Source organism: Rana temporaria, chromosome 12 (assembly GCF_905171775.1).
Source record: "Rana temporaria chromosome 12, aRanTem1.1, whole genome shotgun sequence".
NCBI lineage: Eukaryota > Metazoa > Chordata > Amphibia > Anura > Ranidae > Rana > Rana temporaria.
The window spans coordinates 67,642,837-67,666,048 of record NC_053500.1 but is presented as its reverse complement, the minus strand read 5'-3'; the positions used below and the strand labels follow the sequence as shown (position 1 = coordinate 67,666,048).

At 42.5% G+C, this 23,212-nt stretch overlaps 1 protein-coding gene across 2 annotated transcripts in view; it reads right to left on the bottom strand.

Annotated features, from left to right (window-relative positions):
• Window positions 1-767: 767 nt before the first annotated feature.
• LOC120919348 (ETS translocation variant 4-like) overlaps window positions 768-23,212 on the bottom strand; it is a 94,335-nt gene continuing 71,890 nt past the window's right edge. The window contains exons 6-13 of one of the 2 annotated variants that reach the window (XM_040331462.1): window positions 22,186-22,309; window positions 20,753-20,911; window positions 16,144-16,400; window positions 9,414-9,470; window positions 6,714-6,782; window positions 5,596-5,768; window positions 3,045-3,146; window positions 768-1,477 (exon numbers count right to left, since the gene is read on the bottom strand). In XM_040331462.1, coding sequence (XP_040187396.1) covers window positions 1,256-1,477; window positions 3,045-3,146; window positions 5,596-5,768; window positions 6,714-6,782; window positions 9,414-9,470; window positions 16,144-16,400; window positions 20,753-20,911; window positions 22,186-22,309 — 1,163 coding nt within the window. In that variant the 3' untranslated portion in view covers window positions 768-1,255. The remainder of the gene's footprint in view (window positions 1,478-3,044; window positions 3,147-5,595; window positions 5,769-6,713; window positions 6,783-9,413; window positions 9,471-16,143; window positions 16,401-20,752; window positions 20,912-22,185; window positions 22,310-23,212) is intronic. The other variant, XM_040331463.1, reaches the window with a different exon arrangement.

The window sequence follows — 23,212 nt, the reverse complement described above, 5'->3', positions numbered from 1 at the left end:
AATGGATACATTTTTTCCCCACGAATAGAGCTTTTTTGGTGGTATTTGATCACCTCTTTATTTATATATTTTTTGCGCTATAAAAAAAAAAAAAACAAAAAAAAAAAGTGTAAATTTTGAAAAAAAGCAATATTTATTTTTTCTATAAAATATCCCCCCAAAAAATATACATTTTTTTCCCACAGTTCAATTCTTCTACATTTTTTTTTAACCAAAAATATTGCAATAAGCGTATATCGATTGGTTAGCGCAAAAGTTATAGTGTCTACAAAATAGGGGATGCATTTATGGCATTTTTTTTTATACCAGTAATGGCAGTGATCTGCGATTTTTATCTTGACTGCGATATTACGGTGGACACTTGACACCATATACAGCAATCAGTGCTATAAAAATGCATTGATTTCCAGCGTTCCCTATGGAGCTTCACTGCCGGAAAAACGACACCCTCTGTCCTCCAGCGGCATGGACTCCTGCTGACCCTCCAGTTCCTTCATCCCCCCCCCCCCCCCCCCCCCCCAAGTGCCCAGACTGGGTGGAAGGTAAGGGAGGAGGTATGTACCCACAAGAGCTCCGGGATACACCACTGTGCCCGGGAGGCTCTTTTCTTGTGGAGTACCGCCAGCCATTGGTGGTCCCCCCTGAGAAGGTGAACTTGGCCTTTAATGTTTTCAATTAAATTGCTAGAAAGTGTGCCCCTGCCAACAGACATGAGGTAGCAAATATTCATGAAGTCATTAAAAAAAAAAAAAAAAACACACAGGAAACAAGGAAAATCAAACGTCCTTCAAACGGTTTTAATTTCAAAAAGGCAGGAAATAGCATTGTTAGATTCCAAGATTATTGCACTGAACTTTGTGTTGAAATTAACTCAACAAAATCCTTTCCTACAAAAAATGCCACTGAAAAAGGTTTATTTAAAAATGAAAATAAAATGAAGTCTGAAGGAAAGAATAAAGTCTTCAATGCTTGATGCTGAGAACATGCATTCCCTGAAACAATCAACCATTTATAAGCTTAGCTGCGTCGAGAAACCTAAAACCTTATGCTCAAGTGCACCACAGCCAAGGAGTGTTTATAAATGCCCAAATACAACCTGGGTCTTAAAACACTGGGCCTTCTGCACTACCAACTAGAGTCCAATTTGTTAAACAGGTTCTTGCAAGAAAAAAACAAAAACAATAAACAAGCATCTACACTCATATGAATGCTAACGAAATGTACCCATATATACATGATTACATAGTGACGGAGTCTAGTAATTGTAGCCACTTTTGTAATTTTGGGAAGGGACAGTCCCTACATCCTGAAGATACATGGCTCCTTCATCCAGGTGCGACAAGGGGACTGTGTCTTCTTCACTGACCTGTCGGTCAAACTCCGACTTTAAGGCAGGACGTTGATTGTCAGGAAAAGCCAGAGAAAACAGAGCCTCAGGTTCACACACAAACTTGTAGACGTAACGCTCGCCAGCAACCTGTAGAGGGAAGATTTGTATAGTTATCGGAAAGAGCCAGTAGGGAGTTTTCTTAAATAAATATGAAACACTAAAAACTTGTAGCTCGTCAGGCGTTTAAGTGACAAATTGTCACTGGCTAGAGTCATGGAAGCCTATAGTGACACCTGAAACCTAGTTTGTACCCTTTTTAAAGTGAAATCTGATTGGTTGTCATTAATTACTGAACTTGCATATTACAACTCATCTGGGCTCTACCTTACTGAGCAGGCTTTAAAAAAAGATAAGAAGTACGTAGGCTGCCATTGCTGACCCCTTATTCTAAAAAGCTAGGCTGTCATACCAATTTATTTGTTCAGTATTTTTAGTCACTTATCAGTCGAGACGTCACTTGCTGTATACTTGCATCAGACCAAAGACTCAAAAGGTGTTGACAAAAGTGTATAATCTCGCAATTTTAAAAAGGAGGTCAGTAAAGCTGGCCTACATTTGTATACCTATTTTAGAGCTTACTTTTGGTGGTATTGGATCACCATTGGTTTATTTTTTTCACTATATAAATGGAAAAAACAAACAAAAAAACACCACAAATAAAGAGACCCAACAACCACACAATATTTACTCCCCGCCAACAATTTTTTTTTTATCTATTCATAAATTTGGGCAACGTCTGATAAAAATCAATAAGTGTATATTGATTGGTTTGTGCAAAAGTTATAGCACCTACAAACTATGGCATATCACACTGGAATTTTTATTTTATTTTTTATACTACTACAGACGGTGATCAGCAACTTCTAATGAGACTCCAATAGTGCGGCGGGCAATCCGACACCACCAGTGACATTAATACAGTGATCAGTAATATTATACACGGTCACTGCACTAAAGACACTGGCTGGGAAGGGGTTAACTAGGACAATCAGGAGGTTAAATGTGTGCCTAAGTGTAATGTGTGCTGCTTTTACTAATGAATCCAAGTTTCTCACCCCTGCTTCACGCCCTAAACCCAGGAGCAGGCAGAGAGCTACGGGTGCCTGTGCGAGCCGTCCATCCGAGGTACATTGTGGGTGGTCTGCAAGTGGTTAAATACAATTTTCTGTTTTACTGCCACCAACATGGCTGCAAACCGTTTGCTGCCATGGATTGGCGCCAGGAAATGAAAATTACAGCAAGTATTTGATAAAATAGTCCTATCAAAAATAACTTTTGCTTTAGAGATTGCATTTCTAACTTTAATAGGACTGGTTGTGAAATAGTACCACAATAGTAAACCATATGAAGGAATGACTGTACATTTCTGTTAACCATCAGCTTACATTCATTGTGCAATTGTATTGGTGTAGATTGAATTTAATAGAGTTATATAAACAGTTTCCCAATTTATGTTCTATATGTTTTGAAGTAATGTACTGTATATTCAGATGTATGTTCCTGCCTGATGAAAGGAGTTTATAACTTTGCCAGAAACGGTTGCTTATATGAAACATTTGTGTCTTTAATTTTTATTTCCCATTTGTCAATAAAGCCACGTGCAGCAATCCTGGATTTTGAGATTGTATATAGGTTAGATTTTTAATTTACTTACTTTCTGCATGATTCCTTTTTCATAGTAGTACCTCAGAGACCGGCTCAACTTGTCGTAATTCATTGCTGGCCGGTTTTTCTGCATGCCCCAGAGTCTGGCGACCTACAAAAACAAAACATCAGCGTCAAAACACACTGTCAAAAGCAAGGAGGAGTTAACAGGTCAACTTTACAGGAACTGTTTTGTCCTTTTGATTTAAGTTTGAAAGGGCCAACATGCCTTTAGGCAAAAAAAAAAAAAAAAAAAAAAGTTGCCCTTCTTGACGGTATACAAGCTCACCCAGCTGTGACATGGAAAACAAAAAAAGTAAGTCCAATATGAGTGAAGCGAGTTGGACAAGGTGGAGTCGCACAGGACACTAAATATATTGTGAAGACGAGTGCAAGATGCGAGTCAGCTATCCGTACTGCAAATATAGTTCTATATGCACACCAAGCAGCAGAAACCTGAACCCATAAGGTAGATGAAAGGTTGAGATAAAACAAAAAACAAAACACACACTTGTCCAGTTTATCACCAATGTAGTATGTATATCCAAAAAACAAAGGCCCGGATTCAGATACATTTACAGATCTATCGGCGGGCGTAACGTATCACAGATACATTACGCCGCAACTTAGGGAGCAAGTTCCGTATTCAGAAAGAACTTGCGCCCTAAGTTACGGCGGCGTAGTGTAAATATGTCGGCGTAAGCCCGTCTAATTCAAATGTGGATGATGTGGGGGTGTTTTATTTAAATTACTTGTGACCCCACGTATTTGACGTTTTTTTTACGAACGGCGCATGCGCCGTCCGTGAACGTTTCCAAGTGCGCATGCTCCAAATTACGCCGCAAAGTGTCAATGCTTTCGACGTGAACGTAACTTAGGTACAGCCCTATTCGTGAACGACTTGCGCAAACGACGTAAAATACGATGCTGTTCGGTCGTTTCCGACATACATACTTAACATGACTTACCCCTGCTTTAGGAGGGGCAACTTTACGCCGGAAAAAGCCTTACGTAAACTACGTAAAAAAATGCGCCGGGCGGACGTACGTTTCTGAATCGGCATATCTACCTAATTTGCATATTCCTTGCGTAAATCTACGGAAGCGCCACCTAGCGGCCAGCGTAAATATGCAGCCTAAGATACGACGGTGTAAGAGACTTACGCCGGTCGGATCTTAGGGAAATCTATGCGCAACTGATTCTACGAATCAGTCGCATAGATACGACCCCGCACACTCAGTTATGCTGGCGTATCCGGAGATACACTGTCGTAACTCCTATCTGAATCCGGGCCAAACAATCTATATTAGGTTAGATTAAAAATGCCTAATTTGTAAATACTCTCAAGCTTTTATTTTTAGACAATAAAAGAAAATGCACAGCGATTTTGCAACTGCAGTTTTTCTTGGAAAAAAAAAATATATATATATATATAAAACCACATTTTTTGTTAAAACTATAAAAAGATGTTATGCCAATAGGTACCCAACATGCCACTGTTTAAAATTGTGCACGCTCGTGAAATAGCGCTAAACTATGGTACCTAAAAAAGTCTCCATAGGCGACGCTTTCAACATTTTTAAAGTTTTTTTTTTTTTTACAGGTTACCCATTAGTATTAGAGGAGGTCTAGTGCTAGAATTATTGCTCTAGCTATAAGATTTATGGTGATACATCACATGTGGTGGAAACACTGTTTCCATATATGGGTATGACCTATGTAGGTGCTCGCTTCTGCGTGCGAGCGCTTAAATAATTTTTTTATTTCCATCACAAGAACTATAAACATCCCTTGTTATAAAAATAAGGCATGACAGGTCCTCTTTATGGAGAAATTTGGGGTCTATTTCTTGAAAAGGCAGTGTTTACATCTGCCAGAAGTAATGTTGCTTCCGGCCTCCCGGGATCATCTGGTCCACAGCCAGCTCTATGGAAACCCAGCAGAACAGTCGAATCGCATACTGGGCTCCCCAATCACCGGGTTAAAAAAAAAAAAAAAAAAAATCAAGGAAAAGGCCTACAAAACACTAACAAAAAAACAAAAACAAAACAAATGCATCTAAGCTGCAATAGATTACATTTTATTCTTGGGTACATTTTAGAGCCGGTTCACACAGGGGCGACTCGTCAGGCGACTCAACCGCCTGACAAGTCGCTCTCCGCTCTGTTCAATGGAACAGTTCTAATAGGAGCGACTCAAGTCACTCAGACTTAGAAAAAGGTTCCTGTACAACTTTGGGGGTGATTTGCATTGACTTAAATACAGAAGTCATTTTGCAAGTCGCCTCTGAAGTCGTCTTGAGATCACCTTGCCGAGTCTCCCCCAAAGTCGTGCCACCCCTGTGTGAACCGGCTCTTAATGTGTGAAAGCTTGCCTGTTCAGGGAGTATTGTTTTTATGCGTAGAATTCTCATGGGATGGAAGAGTTTAACCATTCAGTCTATGAAATAAAGAAAATCTACTGAAGACTTGGGGCTAACAAGAGTACTATGGAAGATCCTGTAATTGAAATGTTTTGGCCCAAGGTATATATTCCGAGTGAAAGTCATTTCTAAAACACACCTCTTCTGGCTCTATCAGTTTAAATTCCATGCCCCTGCCAGTCCAGGCAATGAAGTTGGAATTGGAAGGATCATCCAGAAGAGCCACCAGGAACTGCCACAATTGTAATGATCCTCTTCTTTGGTAGGGTGGTCCATCTCTGTAGGCTCCAACTTCCTGTTTGATATCACCTGCTGCAAATCCAACATGGGGACAAATTAGATAGACATTGTGGCCAATACTTACACAGCACCTTTTCTAAAATGACCACAAAACAGAAGAGAAAAATTGAAAGCCTATGACAAAAAAATGGTCTCTTGATAATCCAGTACATGTCTGAACCAACTGTCCCAGTCTTTATCTACATGATAAGTATACAAATTACCTGTGCAACAAATATATAAAGTTCAGAAGGCGCCACTGCCGCTTCCTGAATGCGGGATTGCGCCGCAAATGCGAGTCAAGCATTCAGCTCACAATTTGCGGTACAGTCCCACTGAACTCAATGTTTGACAGACAGTGCCATCCGTCAAAGTCTGCACCCAGAGTAAACCCTTACATACTGTACACCCAGTGAAGTGACTGGCCCCAAGTGATACACAAATGAAAAAAATACGCCTACATACATTATACCCATTTATCTACAGTCTCTTCTTCATCCGTTTAAAGTACAGAATTTGTAAAGCTTGTCCAAGTTCAGAAAAAAATGGGGTGGAGAGCTGAAGTTACACTCTGCAGAGCTCAGTGAGGAGAGGTCTGGGTGCTGATTGGAGGGAAGGGATACCCCCCGCCCCCTCACACAAAACAGGAACAGAACTGAGGCGGTCATCTTTTTGACACTTATTGCTCTTAATCGAGACAAGTACACACTACAGAGAAGTATGCTTTCTTCATATTTCATGTCCGAGGCTTACAATCACTTTAAAAATGCTGCAGCTGCAAAGCGTCACAGCTGCAGCATGTGTAGAGCCCTGTCTGGCCTGTATCATTACAATTTTGGTGGGTGGTCAGGGAATGGCAACACCATGGCTCAGCTACATGGTTTTTACCTCCCCCAGCTACCATTTAAAAAAATATATATATTTTTAAGGAATCCAAATTCAGAACCTTGTAACTTGAGCAGGCAGTTAAATATTTACCTTCAAACTTTTCTGGCACAACGCAGGCATCATCGGTGAAGGGTCTCATTGGCTTCTCATAGCCATAACCTGCAAGAGAGGAAAAACCTTATTCAAACCAGAGGTAAAATACGATCAGGCCGATTTACTGAGGGAGCTGAACATCTTTGCATAATAAATTGTATTGTTTATTGTGTGAAGATTCTCAACTATTTTAGTAAATCAACCTCATTGTGTTATAAAACATGGGTGGGAACATAAAAAACAAACAAACACATTACAAATCCTTCACTATTACTGTGGTAAGGAATGGCATTCTAACTTGGCATTATACTGGAGTTATTAAAGTGGTAGTAAACTCAGTTACGTCACTTATACCTACCGGTAAGCCTACAAGGCTTACCTGTAGGTACTGTGAAAATCTCCTAAACTTGCAGTTTAGGACATATGCAGAGTGTATGCAGCCGGTGAGTCACCGGCGCATGCGCTCTGAAGGTCCGATATACAGTGCTGGACCTTCAGAGCCATGCTGTAAACCGTGTCTCACACACGTATGTGCGGGAGAGACGTAATCGCGCCCCTGGCCACTCATGTAGCCGGAGGCCGCAAACCCAGAAAGAAGACCACAGGGAAGAGGTCAGCCCTCTTAGCAGTGACAGCGCGGGAAGGCTTTGTTCTAAGGCAAGCTTCTCATAATGCACTAGTATGCAATGCATACTAGCACATGCTGGCATTACTTTGCAGGGACATTTTTTTCTTAAACCAACTGCGGTTTAATTCTGCTTTAAACAGATTCCTAGTCCCTTTGCCGCCATCCAATATGGTAGAGCCCACTGGATTCTTGGCAACTCTTGTAAATTAAAGCTTCTTTAATATTTTCATGCTTTTTTTGCAAAAAAGTTGCAATTCCAATTATCTTTTAAACAGAACTACAGTTAAGTAAAATGCAATACGTTCTGGTCTTTGCCCTCGTTATTGGGCACAAGCAGCAGACCGACAAGCTCATCCCTAAGGGGGTCGATTTACTAAAATCAAGATCTGGTGCAGCTCTGCATACAAACCAGCATACAAATCAGCTGCAAGGTTTCTTTCGTAATTGAACAAGCTAATGTTAGAAGCCGATTGGCTACAATGCACAGCTGCACCACATTTTGCACATTTTAGTAAATCAACCCCAGACAAAGAAGCTGAAGTAACAAATAACCTCAATGATTAAAGCTAAACTCCGGGAATCAGACAAAATCTACCCTTGCAGTGCACTTTAGTTCCACGCAAGGGTTAAAGTCCTCACCTAGACTATGGGTGCAGTAAAAAGGCAATACTTGCCTTACTCTAGCTGGCTTCCTTCAATCAATGCCACCTCTAAGTTGCATTTGCATTCTTGCCTCCTTCATGTTACATGCAGGCTGCCCTGTACAAATTGAAGCCTAGTACACACTAGTAGTAGTTTTTTTTTTCATTCAACCTCGCAGGGCTGATCAAAAAAAAATCTGACAGCTCATGGAGGGGCCAATGTACTAACTTTCCGATCTCCCCTGCTGTTCTATTGTGTTCTGACAGAGGGCGGGGCCTGCTGTGAGCGCTGACCGGGAGTTGGTCGGCAGACCTTTTCCAGTCATGCCCCTTCGACAGAAGCCAGCTGGAAGTCCGGCTTGAGTCAGACCAGCTCCCATAAACACAGGCCGAATGTCGCTAGATATTTTGGCCCGTGTGTACTAGGCTTGATGCCGAGGACCACCTGGAGCTTGTCGGACTGAGGGATAGGGTATGCAATACACCTTTATCCTGCACCGCAAGACTTAAGCATTTAAAACCATTACAATGTGAGGGACCCCACTGCAAGGGTTGATTTTGTCTAATTCCTGAAGTTCAGCTTTAAGTATAATAAAAAAACAAAAAACAAACACTCGTACCAGGAAATGAACCAAGGTCCTTTGCCTGGTGTAGGAAACAGTCAGGAGTGGCAACATTAGCTAAGATTGACCTGTTTCAGGCCTGTCTGCGACACCCACGCCATTTTCCATTTCAGATTTCTATAGACACTAGCACAGGTCTGCCCCCAATTATCAGAGGGAATGTAGCAGGTTTCCATATAAAGAAAACTGGCACAGATTCCTGCTAAGTGCAACCTTGTTACACGGGATACGAGTTGCCACAAGACCACTTAAATGCCAGTCTCTGCCCATGCAGTGATCACGCTACATGAGCAGATCACCCCCACTCACTCTTATCTGACCGGAGGATGCAGGGACTGCAGTGAGATTAGAGCATGTAGCTCCAGCTCTGTGCTGCCTTGCATAGAACTAAATCGCTCATAATTTACAAAGGAAGCCTTGTGCCCCTTTTCTTAATTAGGGGCAGTATTTGCTCCCATTTTAGAAGAGTGGTTCAAGCACCTGCACCACTCTTAATTCCAGCCCAAAAAGTGAAAAAGAATAGAAGATTTCTAAAACAAGGAATTTGAACAGGTCTTATATTACTTTCTTCAAATGTTATTTGCATTCTTCCAGACATCCTGGAAACACAAGCTTGTGTGCCAAGGGGTAAGACTATATGACAACTGTACAGTACAGCGTTCAATTAGAAGGGTACAGTGCAGCAGGACATATTTAAGAAAAATAGGCCCATGGAACATGCAGAAGTCTGATTAAAGTGATTACACAGCATGCCATCAGCTATTCCTTCACCTGTCTCCCTTAATCACATTACATTCTGACTTACCATCCATGTTTGAGTAGCCTTCCATGTTTCTGTACATTGACTGACACCCAGGAACATCTGCAGAAAAAAAGGGGGGGGGGGGAACAAAATTTGTAACTTCCATTAAACAATGTAGAGTCCAACAACAGATTCAAAGTCCAACAAACCACAAACTAAACACTGCTAAAGTCGACTTGGAAAAAAGTTTAGGAAGCGATCTTAAAAACGGTGCGCGGTGACCAAGCAATTGAGCAGATGTGCCGTCTGTTTATATTAGACCAAATCAATGTAACAATGTATTATAAACACATCTGACAAAGCTTGTGATATTTCCGTTCGTTACCTTCAGAGTTTATCCTGCTGACCCAGGCGCCAAAATTAGTTTAAGTACAAAAACAAAATAAATATTGAAGCCATCAGTCTGACATAACTCGGAAAAGGATTAGGATAGGTCCTTATACAAGCGCTGCATTTTGGGTTCATCTAGATCAGGGGTCTCCAAACTTTACACTTTGAGGGCCACATCATATTTTACAGATATTTGCTAAATGTAAATTTAGAAAGGATTTCTCCGCCATGGCATTGAATAGAACTTTAAAGGCTGCCATCAGCAAGGTTGGATGGTGCGCCTGTATCCTCTGCCCGCACCTAAATACTGGAGCTTCATGCACCAGGGCCAAACATTTAGTGCTCATTACTCCTTACACCTGTGTTCCTGTCAAAGTTGCCCCGCACATTTCCTCATCAGAGCCCCCACTGTACACTTGTGTCCCCCATTAGAGGCTACATCCCTCATTTGAGTCCCCACCTGTACATTTGTGTCCTCCATCTCGGCCCCCACACTTTTGGCCCCATCAAAGCCCCCTCAGCACATTTTTGCCCATCAGTCCCCCTGCACCGCTTCCAATTTCCCTTGCGTCTTACCGATGTAGTGCTCCTCTGAAGGGTTAGCTTTAGTGCAGACCTACTGCACTTGCCGTCTCCCGTCCCACTGTTACAGACACACTATATGAAATTACAGAGGTAAAAGGCCACCGAATGTAACTGCAGGGTGGGAGCGAGGAGGTGCAGCAGGTTTGCACTGAAATACCTTGGGCTTTGCTGGTTTCTAGCGTTTTGGGACTTGCATTGTACACCCCATCACTGCCCCACAACCCTTGCAGAGACCGTCCCTGCAGCGAGTCTGGTGACTAGCCATAGGCCGTAAAAAACGCCATGGCGGGCCAGATGTGGCTCGTAGGTCGTACTTTGGAGACCCCGACCTAGATATAATGGCCATTAACCAATGCAACCTAGCTTAAACTCCTATTGACATTCCAAAACAAATACGTATGTACACAATTTACATCAAATCTGTGCATTATATACAGGTCTGGAAGTTTACAGGTATAATGACCTATCTGATCCGTGCACTCATAGTCCTTAAGAGTGCTACAAGCCTTCTGCAAGTGAACTGCAGACTCACACAGCTGTGCAGATTTTAAAGGACAGTGACTGCAGTGTAGCAGAACCCCCCCCCCCCCACACCAACTACCGACATGGGGCGATACTGGGGGGGGGGGGTGTTTGAAGGGGGTGGAAACCTGGATGTAAAAATGTTCCTTTATAAAAGATGTCCAACAAAAGCATTTTCTTTAGTTTGAATCACCACTAAATTTAAAGTGATTCTAAAGACAAAGTTTTTTTTTTACCATAATGTCCTATTCCCTCACACAGTTAGAGTCGTCTCAATACAGAGCACTGTCCTATCAACTTTCCACCTTCCTCTATATAGGGGAGGTTGATGGCTCCTGCGGTCAATAAAATCCTGTTAGGAGGCAATGGGGCCAAGCCACGCTGTGTCTATTCACACACACAGTCCGGCTTGGGAGCGTGCCCACAAGAACGGTATTACAGCAAGCGATTTGCTATGGGGTCACTCTGAGCAGGAGCAGCAGACAGTGCCAATGAAGAACCTCAGAAGAGGAGTATTGGTGCTGCTCTGTGCAATACCATTACACAGAGCAGGCAAGTATACCATCTTTTTTAGTTTTAGGGGGGGAAAAATTAAAACGTTACAACTGCTTTAACTGTTCTATGTGAATTTCTCCGCCCTTATAGTCCCATGGGCAATAGTTTCACCAGACAATATGTCCATACACATTTGTAGCAGGAATACAGAAAGGAAAAAAAAAAATAAAAAAAAATTTCCCCTCCCCATCTGGAGATTTTCCCCTGAATTCCTTTCTGGATAAAACGGATGGAATTGTGAGATCTCTGGGAAATGGATCGTAGTAAAAATCTGACTGTAGGTCCTATTTTTCCCTTCCCATAAAACCTTTATATAGACATTGGTGAGCAGAGCTGAAGAACATACACTTGTCTAGGAGTATTCAGCAAACTTGCAGAAAAACAAAACCTACAACACGTTATTGATAGCAAGCAGCATGTTCCAGTCTCAAACCAACTTTAGAAAAACTGACAGCTGGAATCCGATTACTTGCGAAAGGCAATACCTTTAATTTCCCTTTCCATTGACAAGACACCACACACTTCACTTATAATCTTACTAAGAGTCAACTTCTATTGGGTACAGCATTCAGCTGGTAAAAAAAAAAAACAAAAAAAAAAAAAACACAAAAGTGTCACTTGGGGTCAATTTACTTAAACCAGAGTGTGCAAAATCTGGCGCAGCTCTGCATAGAAACCAATCTGCCACACTTTTGGCTTAGATGCACTAACATTTAAAAGGTCTGTTAACTACCACTCAGAATATTAAAAGGTCACAAGCTATATTGCTCTACCCAAAAACATTTGCTCATTTCCAGTGGGTAAGAGAGCAAAACTAAACTCCACCAATGTCCACCCATTCATAATCTTCTGTTCCCCAGGCTAATTGCAGTGTATTATCACCCAGCATTAAGGTAAGAGGATGAAAACTGCTGGATACATTGCACACAGGGCTTTTTTTGTTGCCGTTACACATGTTGATAATATGGTTTAAATAAAGCTGATCATTCACATGTCTATCTATAAAAAAAAAAAGGCTCAATGTGAAGATTGGAAGTTCGGTACTATCCATCCTGTATAGTAACACCATTAGCACAGAGGTTTTTTCCCTCCCAATGCCTTAATAGCCTTGGGCAGAAATACAGTAACAGATAGTGTTACCACAAGACAGCCCATATTTCTGCTATGATGTCAGCTGCCTATGAAAAGGCAGCCCAGCTGTGTAAGACGGCACCAGAGTAGCCCTATGGGGACTTCTTGTCTTTCGCTCGTCCTCCATTTTGTGAGTGAAATTCCTTTGACTCCATTCAGAGTGTATGTGTGTCTCTGACTGGCAGGCAGGTGGGAGGGAGTTACGATTGCTTTGTGACCTTGATTTCTATCAGAGAGAAAAAAAATTGTAGCTGGAAATTGCAAGGTCACAGTACACCAAGAATGCAGCCTCATCCCAGCATGGCGTGTCACAAGAAGCAATGATTTATACAAGACACAAATGTTCATTTATCTATATGCTAAAAAGGAACCCAGGGGAGGTTCAAATTTCATCATTAATACAAATTAGGCCTCTGACAGGTCCAGCCGTGTAATTCCACTGCCAACCATTCCTGAAAGGTATTTTAGTGGAATCATCTTTAGTCCATGCGTACTGGTACCTCAAACCAGATCATTTCCATTTCATTTTATGTGGTGGAACCGAGTTGCTTGGAAGCAATGCAGACAGGCAGCAGATCGCAAACCAGACAGACATGGACTTAAAGCACCAAAAACTGATTCTCCCTCTAGCTATAAAGCAAAATGGTAGCGACCAGTGTCAGATATAAAAGGTCCCAGCTATAAATAAAACCTTACAGGGCTCACTGTAGGATACCAAGTCTACCATAATGTATAAAACGCGACAAAGGAAGCCAAGGATCCCAAAATATTGGACCTTTAATAACTTTAAAGTTAGCCAATAAATGGTCAATTCACAACTGCCTATGCAGGTAAAAGGGCATAAATAAAAAAATTAAATAAAATGTGCATATAAAAAAAAACGTAAAGGATCCTGGGAATCCCACTGATCAACAAATGTGTCAATATTTCCCACCAAGTGGGTAGGTGCCACCAAAAAACATACAGAAAAAAGGCATAGACACCACACCAGCTACCCTGGCTTTTTTTATCCACAGAAAAAACACCCTATGCAGATTTGACTAAAGTTAGATAATACCCTAGGTGTAGACCATTAACATATCTCCTGTAGCATGGCTGAAAAAATCCCAGGGATAACATCCACCAACAATCCTGCCTTATTGCTAGGATGCTACCAAGGCACTCACAGCTGTTACTGCTCATGCTCACAACCACAGGAGTGAGCTCTCAAATTCTTGCCCATGTGTGTTATACCATCTTCTCTGTCACAAGATCGCCAAGCTCAAACTACAACAGGGGGGTAGAGAAGAAAGAGATTTGAATGGGAGAAAAAGCTCATTCCTGTAATGGTGGGTTGCGCAACATTTGGGAGGGTCTTCACAAGGCCCTAGCAACTAGGGCGGATGTGGGGACGCCATTTCTAGGAGTTTTTTGGCCAGGCTTTAGTATGTGTAATTGACTGATACCTATTGCAAGGACGGACTCCCCCCTCTGGTGCCACAATTCACAACTGTCTGACAGGTATCCTTTCCCACTTCCGGGAGTCCGACCGCAGGCGTAAGGCAGCAGTGACGTCACAGCAGGGCTCCCTTCTCCTCCTCGCCTGGCCCCCGGGCTAATAGGAGCAAGGAACGGGGCATCGCACATGCGCAGTATGTTTCCTGGCATGAAGCCGAAAGGCTACACTGCCAGGTTCCCTTACACGCAATGGCGGCGGCAGCACCCGACAGCTGATGTAAACATCAGCTGCGGTGCCGACATCGAGGCACTGCAGGACAGGTAAGTGTCCGATTATTAAAAGCCAGCAGCTGAAGTATGTGTAGCTGCTGGCTTTTAATTTTTATTTTTTTCCTGGACCTCCGCTTGAATCATTCACAGCTTGCAAGCACTGGCTCCCAGCTAGAAAGGTCTTTTGGTAACCTACAATCTTAAAACATCATATAGAAAAAGCTGGTGCTCCAGGGCAACAGTTTAATCAAATGCTCTTCAATAAAGTTCATATAGTAGTCATGTTAAAAAAATCCAATGAGTTTCGGCTGTCAGGCCTTAAAGTGGATGTAAACCCACTCTCATCCTTTCTAAACTACTGCCATAGTGCTGATCTATAAGGATATAGATGCCTCCTGCATGTATCCTTACCTGTCAAATGTCTCCCCTCTGTCTGTTATGAGATCTGAAAAACTGCAGATTCTGTGGGTGGGTCTGTTGTCTGGAGCCGTGATGTCAGTAGACTCCCTGCCCACTTCTACACTCCTTGTCAGCATGCATTTTGTCCTGTGCGTTTCTTACACTAAATTCTGCTATAATCACCAACATCCAGTCAAAATCCAGAAAAGTAACCACATGACTTCAGAAAAGGAGTGGGAATTAAAAAATAATGCCCGTCTTCAGGCAAGTGCATGAGATATGTAAATAACATGTCATTCACAGCAAGGGGGAAGAACGGACAAAAGATTTCTCCCGTTTGTCTGTTTATCTCACTGAAAAAGAAAAGAGGAATGCTCAGAGCTGGATTAACTCTTTGTGGCAAGACTGGGCACAGATGATAGGAAATCGTATACTCTACATTGTGACAAAAAAAATCCACTTTAATCATGGCCCATGACGTCCGAAACACTTTGGATTTTTACACAACTATACTACACAAACTTTAATAAAGAGTATTTGATTATAACCATTGCACTAGAGTGCCAGCTTTCTCTATATACGATTATTCAGCTTTGGTCACAGCTGCACAGTTAGTTTACATCTCCAGACAGTTTTTGGTAGAGGCAAACTAACCCTTTAAACTTTCTGCAAATCCACCATAAATATACTTCTTAAAAAAACGGTGCATTGGTTAAATTTCACAGAATTTTTGCAACAAGCTATAAATCCTCTGAGCAGTAATGAGCCCTACACATGATTCTGCTACAGTGACCATAGGCTATGATGGTCCATTTGCTATCACAACCAAAGTTAACCCTAAATACTCTGAATCGGACCTGTGCATCATATTGGGCATCTGACCGACACATATACAGTATGGCCAATCTTAAAACAGCAATTCGATTTTTGAGCTAATGAAACTAAAATCTATTTTTGATAAAAAAAAAAAAATCCCAGCTGTTCTCTTTTCTAGGGCAAGGCTAGCCATAAAACTAGGCTTCTAGTCTTTCCAAGTATAATAGGTGAGGAGCCATCTGCTGGTGATCTAGAGAGGCAGGACCTAGTACAGCTTCTCATGAGACTAGCCTGGTAAACAGCAGGCACACATATGATTAACACATTCCTCTCAGGTTTTCTTTGAAAAAGAAGGGAGAAGTTGGCCAGCAGAATTTCCTACAAGTGCGTCTGATAAGAACAACGCCCCATTTTGTAGCCTTGGGGCATTGAACCAGGGACAAAAAAGTATGTTTTCTTGGCCATCCCAAGTTGGTCATGAGTATGGTTCTGGCAGTCAGATGTACATGTGCAACCATACTGATTTTATTTTATGAAAGTCATTCATCGGGATGGGGTCAAGATTGCTATAAAATGTTGGTAGACATTTAAGACCTTCAACAATCTACCAACCATTACAACCATTGCCCTGTACTGAAAAAGCTTTCATTGGGAGATGCTATGGGATCAAAGCAGCGAGGTCTCTTACCCGAATCATACGAATAGTCTGTCTGTTCCTGTTTGATTACAACACTGGAAGGATATCGATGAGCTCTGCTTGGACCAGCATGGTTTGCCTGGTCATACATGGGGTCATGATACTCTTGCTTGAAGCCCTGCTGTGGGTATGGGAGACATGGCTCTGACATTTGCCTCTGGTAGTTGGCAGGAGACTCCCTGCTCATGTTCTGTGCTGATGGAAAGGAGTGGCACATCTCTGGCATCTGCTGCTGTGGGTACCTGGAGCTAGGAATACAAAAAGTGCGATATTACATTTACATACATCTTCAAGTATGGCAAAACAAAGCCGCATCACCGTCTACAATCTGATTAACATTAAGACACTGACATGTTTTTTGAGAATGGCAATGTACATGTGAACTCCCACCATGTAAAATGAAAACAACCCATTCAGTTTAAAATCTAAATGAAAGGCAAAATAGAGATATATATGTAGCGCCTGTGTACTTTCAGTACAGGTGCTATTTTAAATTTAAAGGTGGGATGAGAGAGTGGAGGGAAAAGGGGAAAGGACTGTTTCAAGGCCCCCCCTTTTCCTTATGGGATTCCTGGCAGGGGAAGTTTCAAGGCCTTTTGACTAGTTTGAGCGGGAACAGCAGGGGATTGGTAGTTGGCAGCTGTTGCTAGGGGTAAAAGCTAAAGCCAGGATAGGTCAGTAGGGCCCTTAGGCGGGAAAGGCAGGGATTGGTCTAGTCAGCCAGGTTACTGGGGAGAATTTAGGATTTTAAGTGTACCTGATAGGTCAGATAGGGTCATCTGACAGGTAGGAACATTCAAGAATGTGGGGAAAGTCCTATTTAAGGAGCTGGCTGAGGGGGTCCGGGGGCCAGCCGTTCCTGAGGAGGACCGTTCAGCGGAGCATCCTACCCACCCACCCCTGTCGCGGCAAAAAGCTATGTGGATAAATCTCTTTGCAGAAACAAAGGAGATAGTTGAATTGTTTTAAGTCATTTTATTGCAGCGCGAGTCGTAGTGGCTGAGTTGTGTTTTTTAGTTTGAACAAAATGGTTGAGTAAGATGTATATGTGATTAAGTTAATGGTTATAATAATTAAATTTAATAGTTATGCCGCGGCCATTATTTATCCTAAAAAAATTAAAATTTATATATATATATATATATATATATATATATATATATATATATATATATATATATATATATATATATATATATATATATATATTAACCACTTCCATACAGGGCACGTATACGTTTTTATTTTTTTCTGTAAAATTTTTTGTAAATAAGTAAGTTTTCTCTTTCAATTACGGGCACTGATATGGCGGCACTGATGGGCACCGATGAGATGGCACTGATGAACATCGATGAGGTAGTACTGACGGGCACAGATGAGGTGGCACTGATTGGCGGCGCTTGTATGCGGCACTGATGGGCACACATAGGCGGCACTGATGGGCACACATAGGCAGCACTTATGGGTGGCACTGATGGCTACTTATGGGTGGCACAGATGGGCACTGATAGGTGGGCACTGGGCATGGATGGGCACTGTGGGGTGGCACTGATTAACCTATGTTGCCAGTCAGTGCCCATTTGTGGGCACTGAGTGGCATCTTTATTTTTTTAATGGTTTTTTTTTTTTACAGCCTTTTTTTTTTTCTTTTAGCCTTTTTTTTTTTGATCTGCCCCTTTTTTTTTTTTGAGCTTTTTTTTTTGGATCTGCCCTTCCCTGGTGGTCCAGTGTGGCGATCCGAGGGGGGGCTGCGCTGATAAACAATCAGCGCGAACCCCCCGTCAGGAGAGCAGCCGTTCGGCTCTCCTCTACTCGCGTCTGTCAGACGCGAGTGAGGAAGAGCCGTCAACGGCTCTCCCTGTTTACATCGTGATCAGCCGTGATTCGACACGGCTGATCACGTGGTAAAGAGTCTCCGTGAGAGACTCTTTACCGAGATCGGTGTTGCGGGGTGTCAGACTGACACCCCGCAACAACGATCGCCGCGATGCGCGCCCCCGGGGGCGCGCAGCGGCTCAGAATCCTGAGGACGTCATATGACGTCCGGTCAGGATTCTACAACCACTTTGCCGCCATCAATCTGTCATTGGCGGGCGGCAAGTGGTTAAAACATTTTTTTTTTGTCGGCACGTACCTCTTAACCCTTTCACGCCGACGGGACGCATATATGCGTCCTCGGCGTTCGGGGGTTATACCGGGATGATGTCTGCAGCCGCAGGCATCATCCCGGTACCGTTGTTTAGAGCGGGCGATCGGCTATCCAAACATAACAACCGATGCGGCTAAAAGCCGCTCGGTTGTTATGCCAGAGGAGCGGGAGGGGACATCCCCCCCCCCCTCCCGCCGCCTTTCGCCGCTCTGACCGGGCCTCCATCCGCCGCGTTCTGTGTTCAGGCGGAGACTGACACTAAGCCGTAAACGGCTTTGATTCAGTCTCCGCATTGAAACCACGGAAGCGGCGTCATGACGTCACTTCCGGGTTTCTCGGCTGCCAATGGCGCCGGATTTAAAAAAGTACACAGTATTCAGAATCGCCGTTTTCGGCGATCTGAATACTTTGAAGTGCAAAGGAGGGCTCGGAGGTCTTTTAGACCCCGATCCCTCCATAAAGACTACCTGTCACCACCTATTGCTGTCACAAGGGATGTTTACATTCCTTGTGACAGCAATAAAAGTGATCAAAATGTAAAAAAAATTAAAAAACACAATTTAATATTATAAAAAAATAAATAAATAAGAAAACAAAAAAAAAAAAATGTTTTAAAGGGTGAACCTCCTTAATCGCGCGATTAATCGTGAGTCAACTATGACATTAATGCGATTAGAAATTTTAATCGCTTGACAGTATATATATATATATATATATATATATATATATATATATATATATATATATATATAAATAAAAACAGCTGTACAAAGATCTTTTGCTGTGCAGGGGGTCAACACAACCGATTGGCTTCCCTTTAATAGGCTATCCCCTCTTCAGTTCATCATGAATGCTGCCGCCAGACTCATCCACTTTACAAACTGCTCAGCGTCTGCTACCCCTCTCTGCCAATCCCTCCATTGGCGGCCACTCACACAACAAATTCAATTCTAGAGAACACTAACAAGTTACAAAGCCAGCCACAACTCTGCCCCCAGCTACATCACTAGCCTGGTCCTAAAGATACAAACCTAATTGTCCTTTTCGTTCTTCCCAAGACCTTCTCTCTAGCTCCCTCATCCCATACTCGCCTCCAGGACTTCTCCTGAGCCTCTCCCATCCTCTGGAATTCCCTATCCCAATCTGTCAGACCATCTCCAAATCTATGCGATCCATGAAAACTTCTCTTCAGAGAAGCCTATCCTGCCTCCACCTAACATCTGTACTTTAATTTTCTTCATCAGCTCCTCCCCCACAGTTTCTACCCTTTGTATCACGTGACCCTCCCTCCTAGATTGTAAGCTCTAATGAGCAGGGCCATCTGATCCTCCTGTATTGAATTGTATTGTAACTGTACTGTCTGCCCTAACATTGTAAAAGCACTGCAAAAACTGTTGGCTCTATATAAATCCTGAAGAATAATAATTAGGACTACAGGCAGGCTGTTCACCCAGCACAGACAGAAAACTGACCATGCTAAGGTGGCCAGATTGAAATAGGAAAACAGGGGAACTGGCAAGATCAACAGTGATTTTACATAAAGAAAGAAATACAAAGAACATGATACTTTTATTAAAGTACAAGGTAAAAAACAGACGACATCTCAAGCATATGAAATATTGGGGGTAACATTCTTTCATTAAGGTTTCTGGTGAGAATTAGGAATGCACACCTGAGCATCTATGCTAGTTCTTAGGACACCTCATTCAAGCGGCAGCTTGGGTTTCCCCTAGGATCGGGCATCAATTCAGCATGGCTTCTGACCATGTGATTTCCATGAGAGCGTGGTATGGCAATTTGGTTCTTTACAAACTGCCAAGCCCAGGCTGTCACAGTAACCTATACTTTCTGGGTCAGAAATCCATGTGTGTTTTTTTACTTCTATTACTTTACTTTTATTACTTTATATTGAACAAAGTACAGGATCACCGTAAGTATATTGGAGTACAAGGCAACAATTGCATACCCAATAAATAATGTAAATTTGGGGTACAAAACATCCCCATAGTAGACCACTAGGCAATAGGTACATAGTAAAAGAAAGAATGAACAATGTGTAAGAGTGTAGGGTACACATGCGCTGACACCATGATAAACTTAGGTTAGACATTGAAATGTCATTGGTGAGAAACCGGAACAACTAGAACTTCCATTATCGCTATACACATGTTTTGGCTGCTTGCAACCAGCGGTCCCAGATTTTATTGTATCTGGATGGTGATCCTCTGTTGATGTATAGGTATTTGTTATATGGTAGTGTGTTTATTTAAGGCAACCAGTCATTAAGTCGAGGTGGTGTCAGTCTCATTGATTGCTATTATTTTCAGGTGTATGTTTTTACATTGTAGATATAGGTTATGGTCTTGAGTTTTTAATTTATAATACGAATACAACTCCCACAAGTGGATAGGAGACCACGCATGACAAGGTATTTTCAACAATGACCCTTACCCATGTTCCACAAGGTATCCTCCAGACTGAACGGGCTGTGACGAGCTCTGTGGAGGGACAAATCCTCGGTCCTGTCTATTAAAGTGATGGATGGGGGACACTTGAGCGCCTTGATTCTGAGACTTGATACCAGCTTGCCTGGATGTTTGGTCATAAACACTTAACAAAAAGAGAAAATTGTACATTAAATAACCCAAAAGCCACTACCCAACCATAGGACAAAAAAATCTAATTCTAGTCAAGTTCCTTCCAACAGGAGATCCAGTGAAGTTATTAAAGTGGAATTTTACTCTCCCATCAACATTAATTTTTATTCCACATGATGCTAGCATTAGCAAATAAGTATTATATATACACTGGTTTTAAACTATTTTTATATTACTTCAGTTGCTACCGGGTTTCTTGCCTAGGCAAATTGGGTCATACAACCCATGAATCTTCAGAAGAGGAGGAGCGGTTTTCTCAGCTAAGCACTCTCCTGCATGCATGAGCTAAGGGCAGATGGATTCTAGGAAGTAAATGCTACATGCCCTTACTCAAGATGGCCACAGCCAGAAATGCTGGGGGGGGGGGGGGGGTGTTTCAAAAGGGATTTCTCAAAATAAAGCATGGAGACATTAATGGATGGGCGAATTGTGCTTTTAATACTAAAATTGTGTTTTTGGTTTGTGGTGCTCAGATGACTAGAAAGAACATTTGTTTCAATACTGTAAATGACAGCAATGACTTCTTAAAACAGAATGCAGTGACCTCACGTGTGTCAAACCAGCAAGGGGTGTATCATTTCTGCCTGGATATGGGCTTTAAATGAGAAATAAATCCTTTCCCTTAACCACCCGGCGGACGACTATTTACGGCCGCAAGGTGGCTCCAATCTGCCGGGAGGCCGACTATATATGGCCTCCAGCCGCATCACACAGGTGCCGATGCGCGTGCCTGGCCGCCGCGATGTCTGCCAAGCTCCTGCGGTCGGCAGTCACAGAGCCAGGGACGTGGATCTCTGTGTGGAAACACAGATCCACGTCCTGTTAGGGAGAGAATGGTTGTCCCTATGTACAAGGGACACACCATCGGTCACCTCCCCCAGTCAGTCCCCTCCCCCCACAGCAAGAATCACTGCCAGGGTACACATTTAACCCCTTCCTCGCCCCCTAGTGCTAACCCCTTCCCTGCCAGTCACATTTATACAGTAATCAGTGCATATTTATAGCACTGTTCGCTATGTGAATGGTCCCAAAAATGTGTCAAAAGTGTCCGCCGTAATATCGCAGTCGTGACAAAAATCGCAGATCGCCGCCATTACTAGTAAAAAAAATTAAAAAAAAAAATTCTATCCCCTATTTTGTAGGCGTTATAACGTTTGCGCAAACCAAAAATATGCATGCAAAGCAAAACCTAAACAATAAAAATATAAATGCATATAATGTACTCACCTGGCATAAAGGCACTGCTCCCCATTACGGTATTCAAACTGTTGTTTCTGGCTACAGGAACCACTGGGCTCTGAACAACTGGCCTGTTCCTTCTTTATTTTCACTGGTGGACTGTGAAAGGCAACTGAAAACAGACAGAAAGAAACTAAACACCACATGTATGAAACACATCAGACACTAAAGTGTCTACAGAAAGCCTTTGGAAGCGTATAGTGAAACGTCTCACCCGAACCATAAAAGCCACAATGGCTAACCTGCAGTTTGCTTATACCTGTATCTAAAAATTACAGGTACCAGTGGGGGTTGATTTACTAAGACTGGAGAGTGCAAAATCTGGTGCACCTATGCGGGACAGCCAATCAGCTTCTAACTCCAGCTTGATCAATTAAGCTTTGCCAAAAAAAAAAAAAATGGGGGGGGGGGGGGGGGGAGGCGACACACACACACACACACACACACACAGGAAGATATGCAGAGCTGCACCAGATTGTACACTCTCCAGTTTTAGTGAATCAACCCCAAAATGTACCCAGTCAGGTAAAAAAAAGGTACAGGCAGTCAACAACATGGCAGTATCTTCCACATGCACCATAATGTCCTTATACTGTAACCCAGTGGGAAAGTAGTAAACTACACTAAAGAAAAAGAAAGAAAAAAAAAAAAAAAAAAAGAAAAGAAGAGGGGGTACTCTTGCCCATAGCAACCAGATTTTAGATTCTCTAGCACTAGGCCAAGAAAAATGAATGAAAGTAGAATTTGCTGCTTTAAAGCCACGCATTTAATGTACAACCAGAGTTGAAGGGTTTAATGCAGGCGTTTGTAAACTGCTCTTCAGACTACAGCAATTAGAAATAAAAATAAACACCTCTAAGCATGCTGGCCTGCCTTTTAATGGCCCCACCCAATTCTGAAAGTATAGGCCTGGAGCAAATATCAAGGTGCTTCCAGGTAATGCAACGGAAATATATTTACCAGCGCTATGAAAGAGTCAGGAGATTGTCTCTAAGCCGCAAGGATCAGAGCAGGG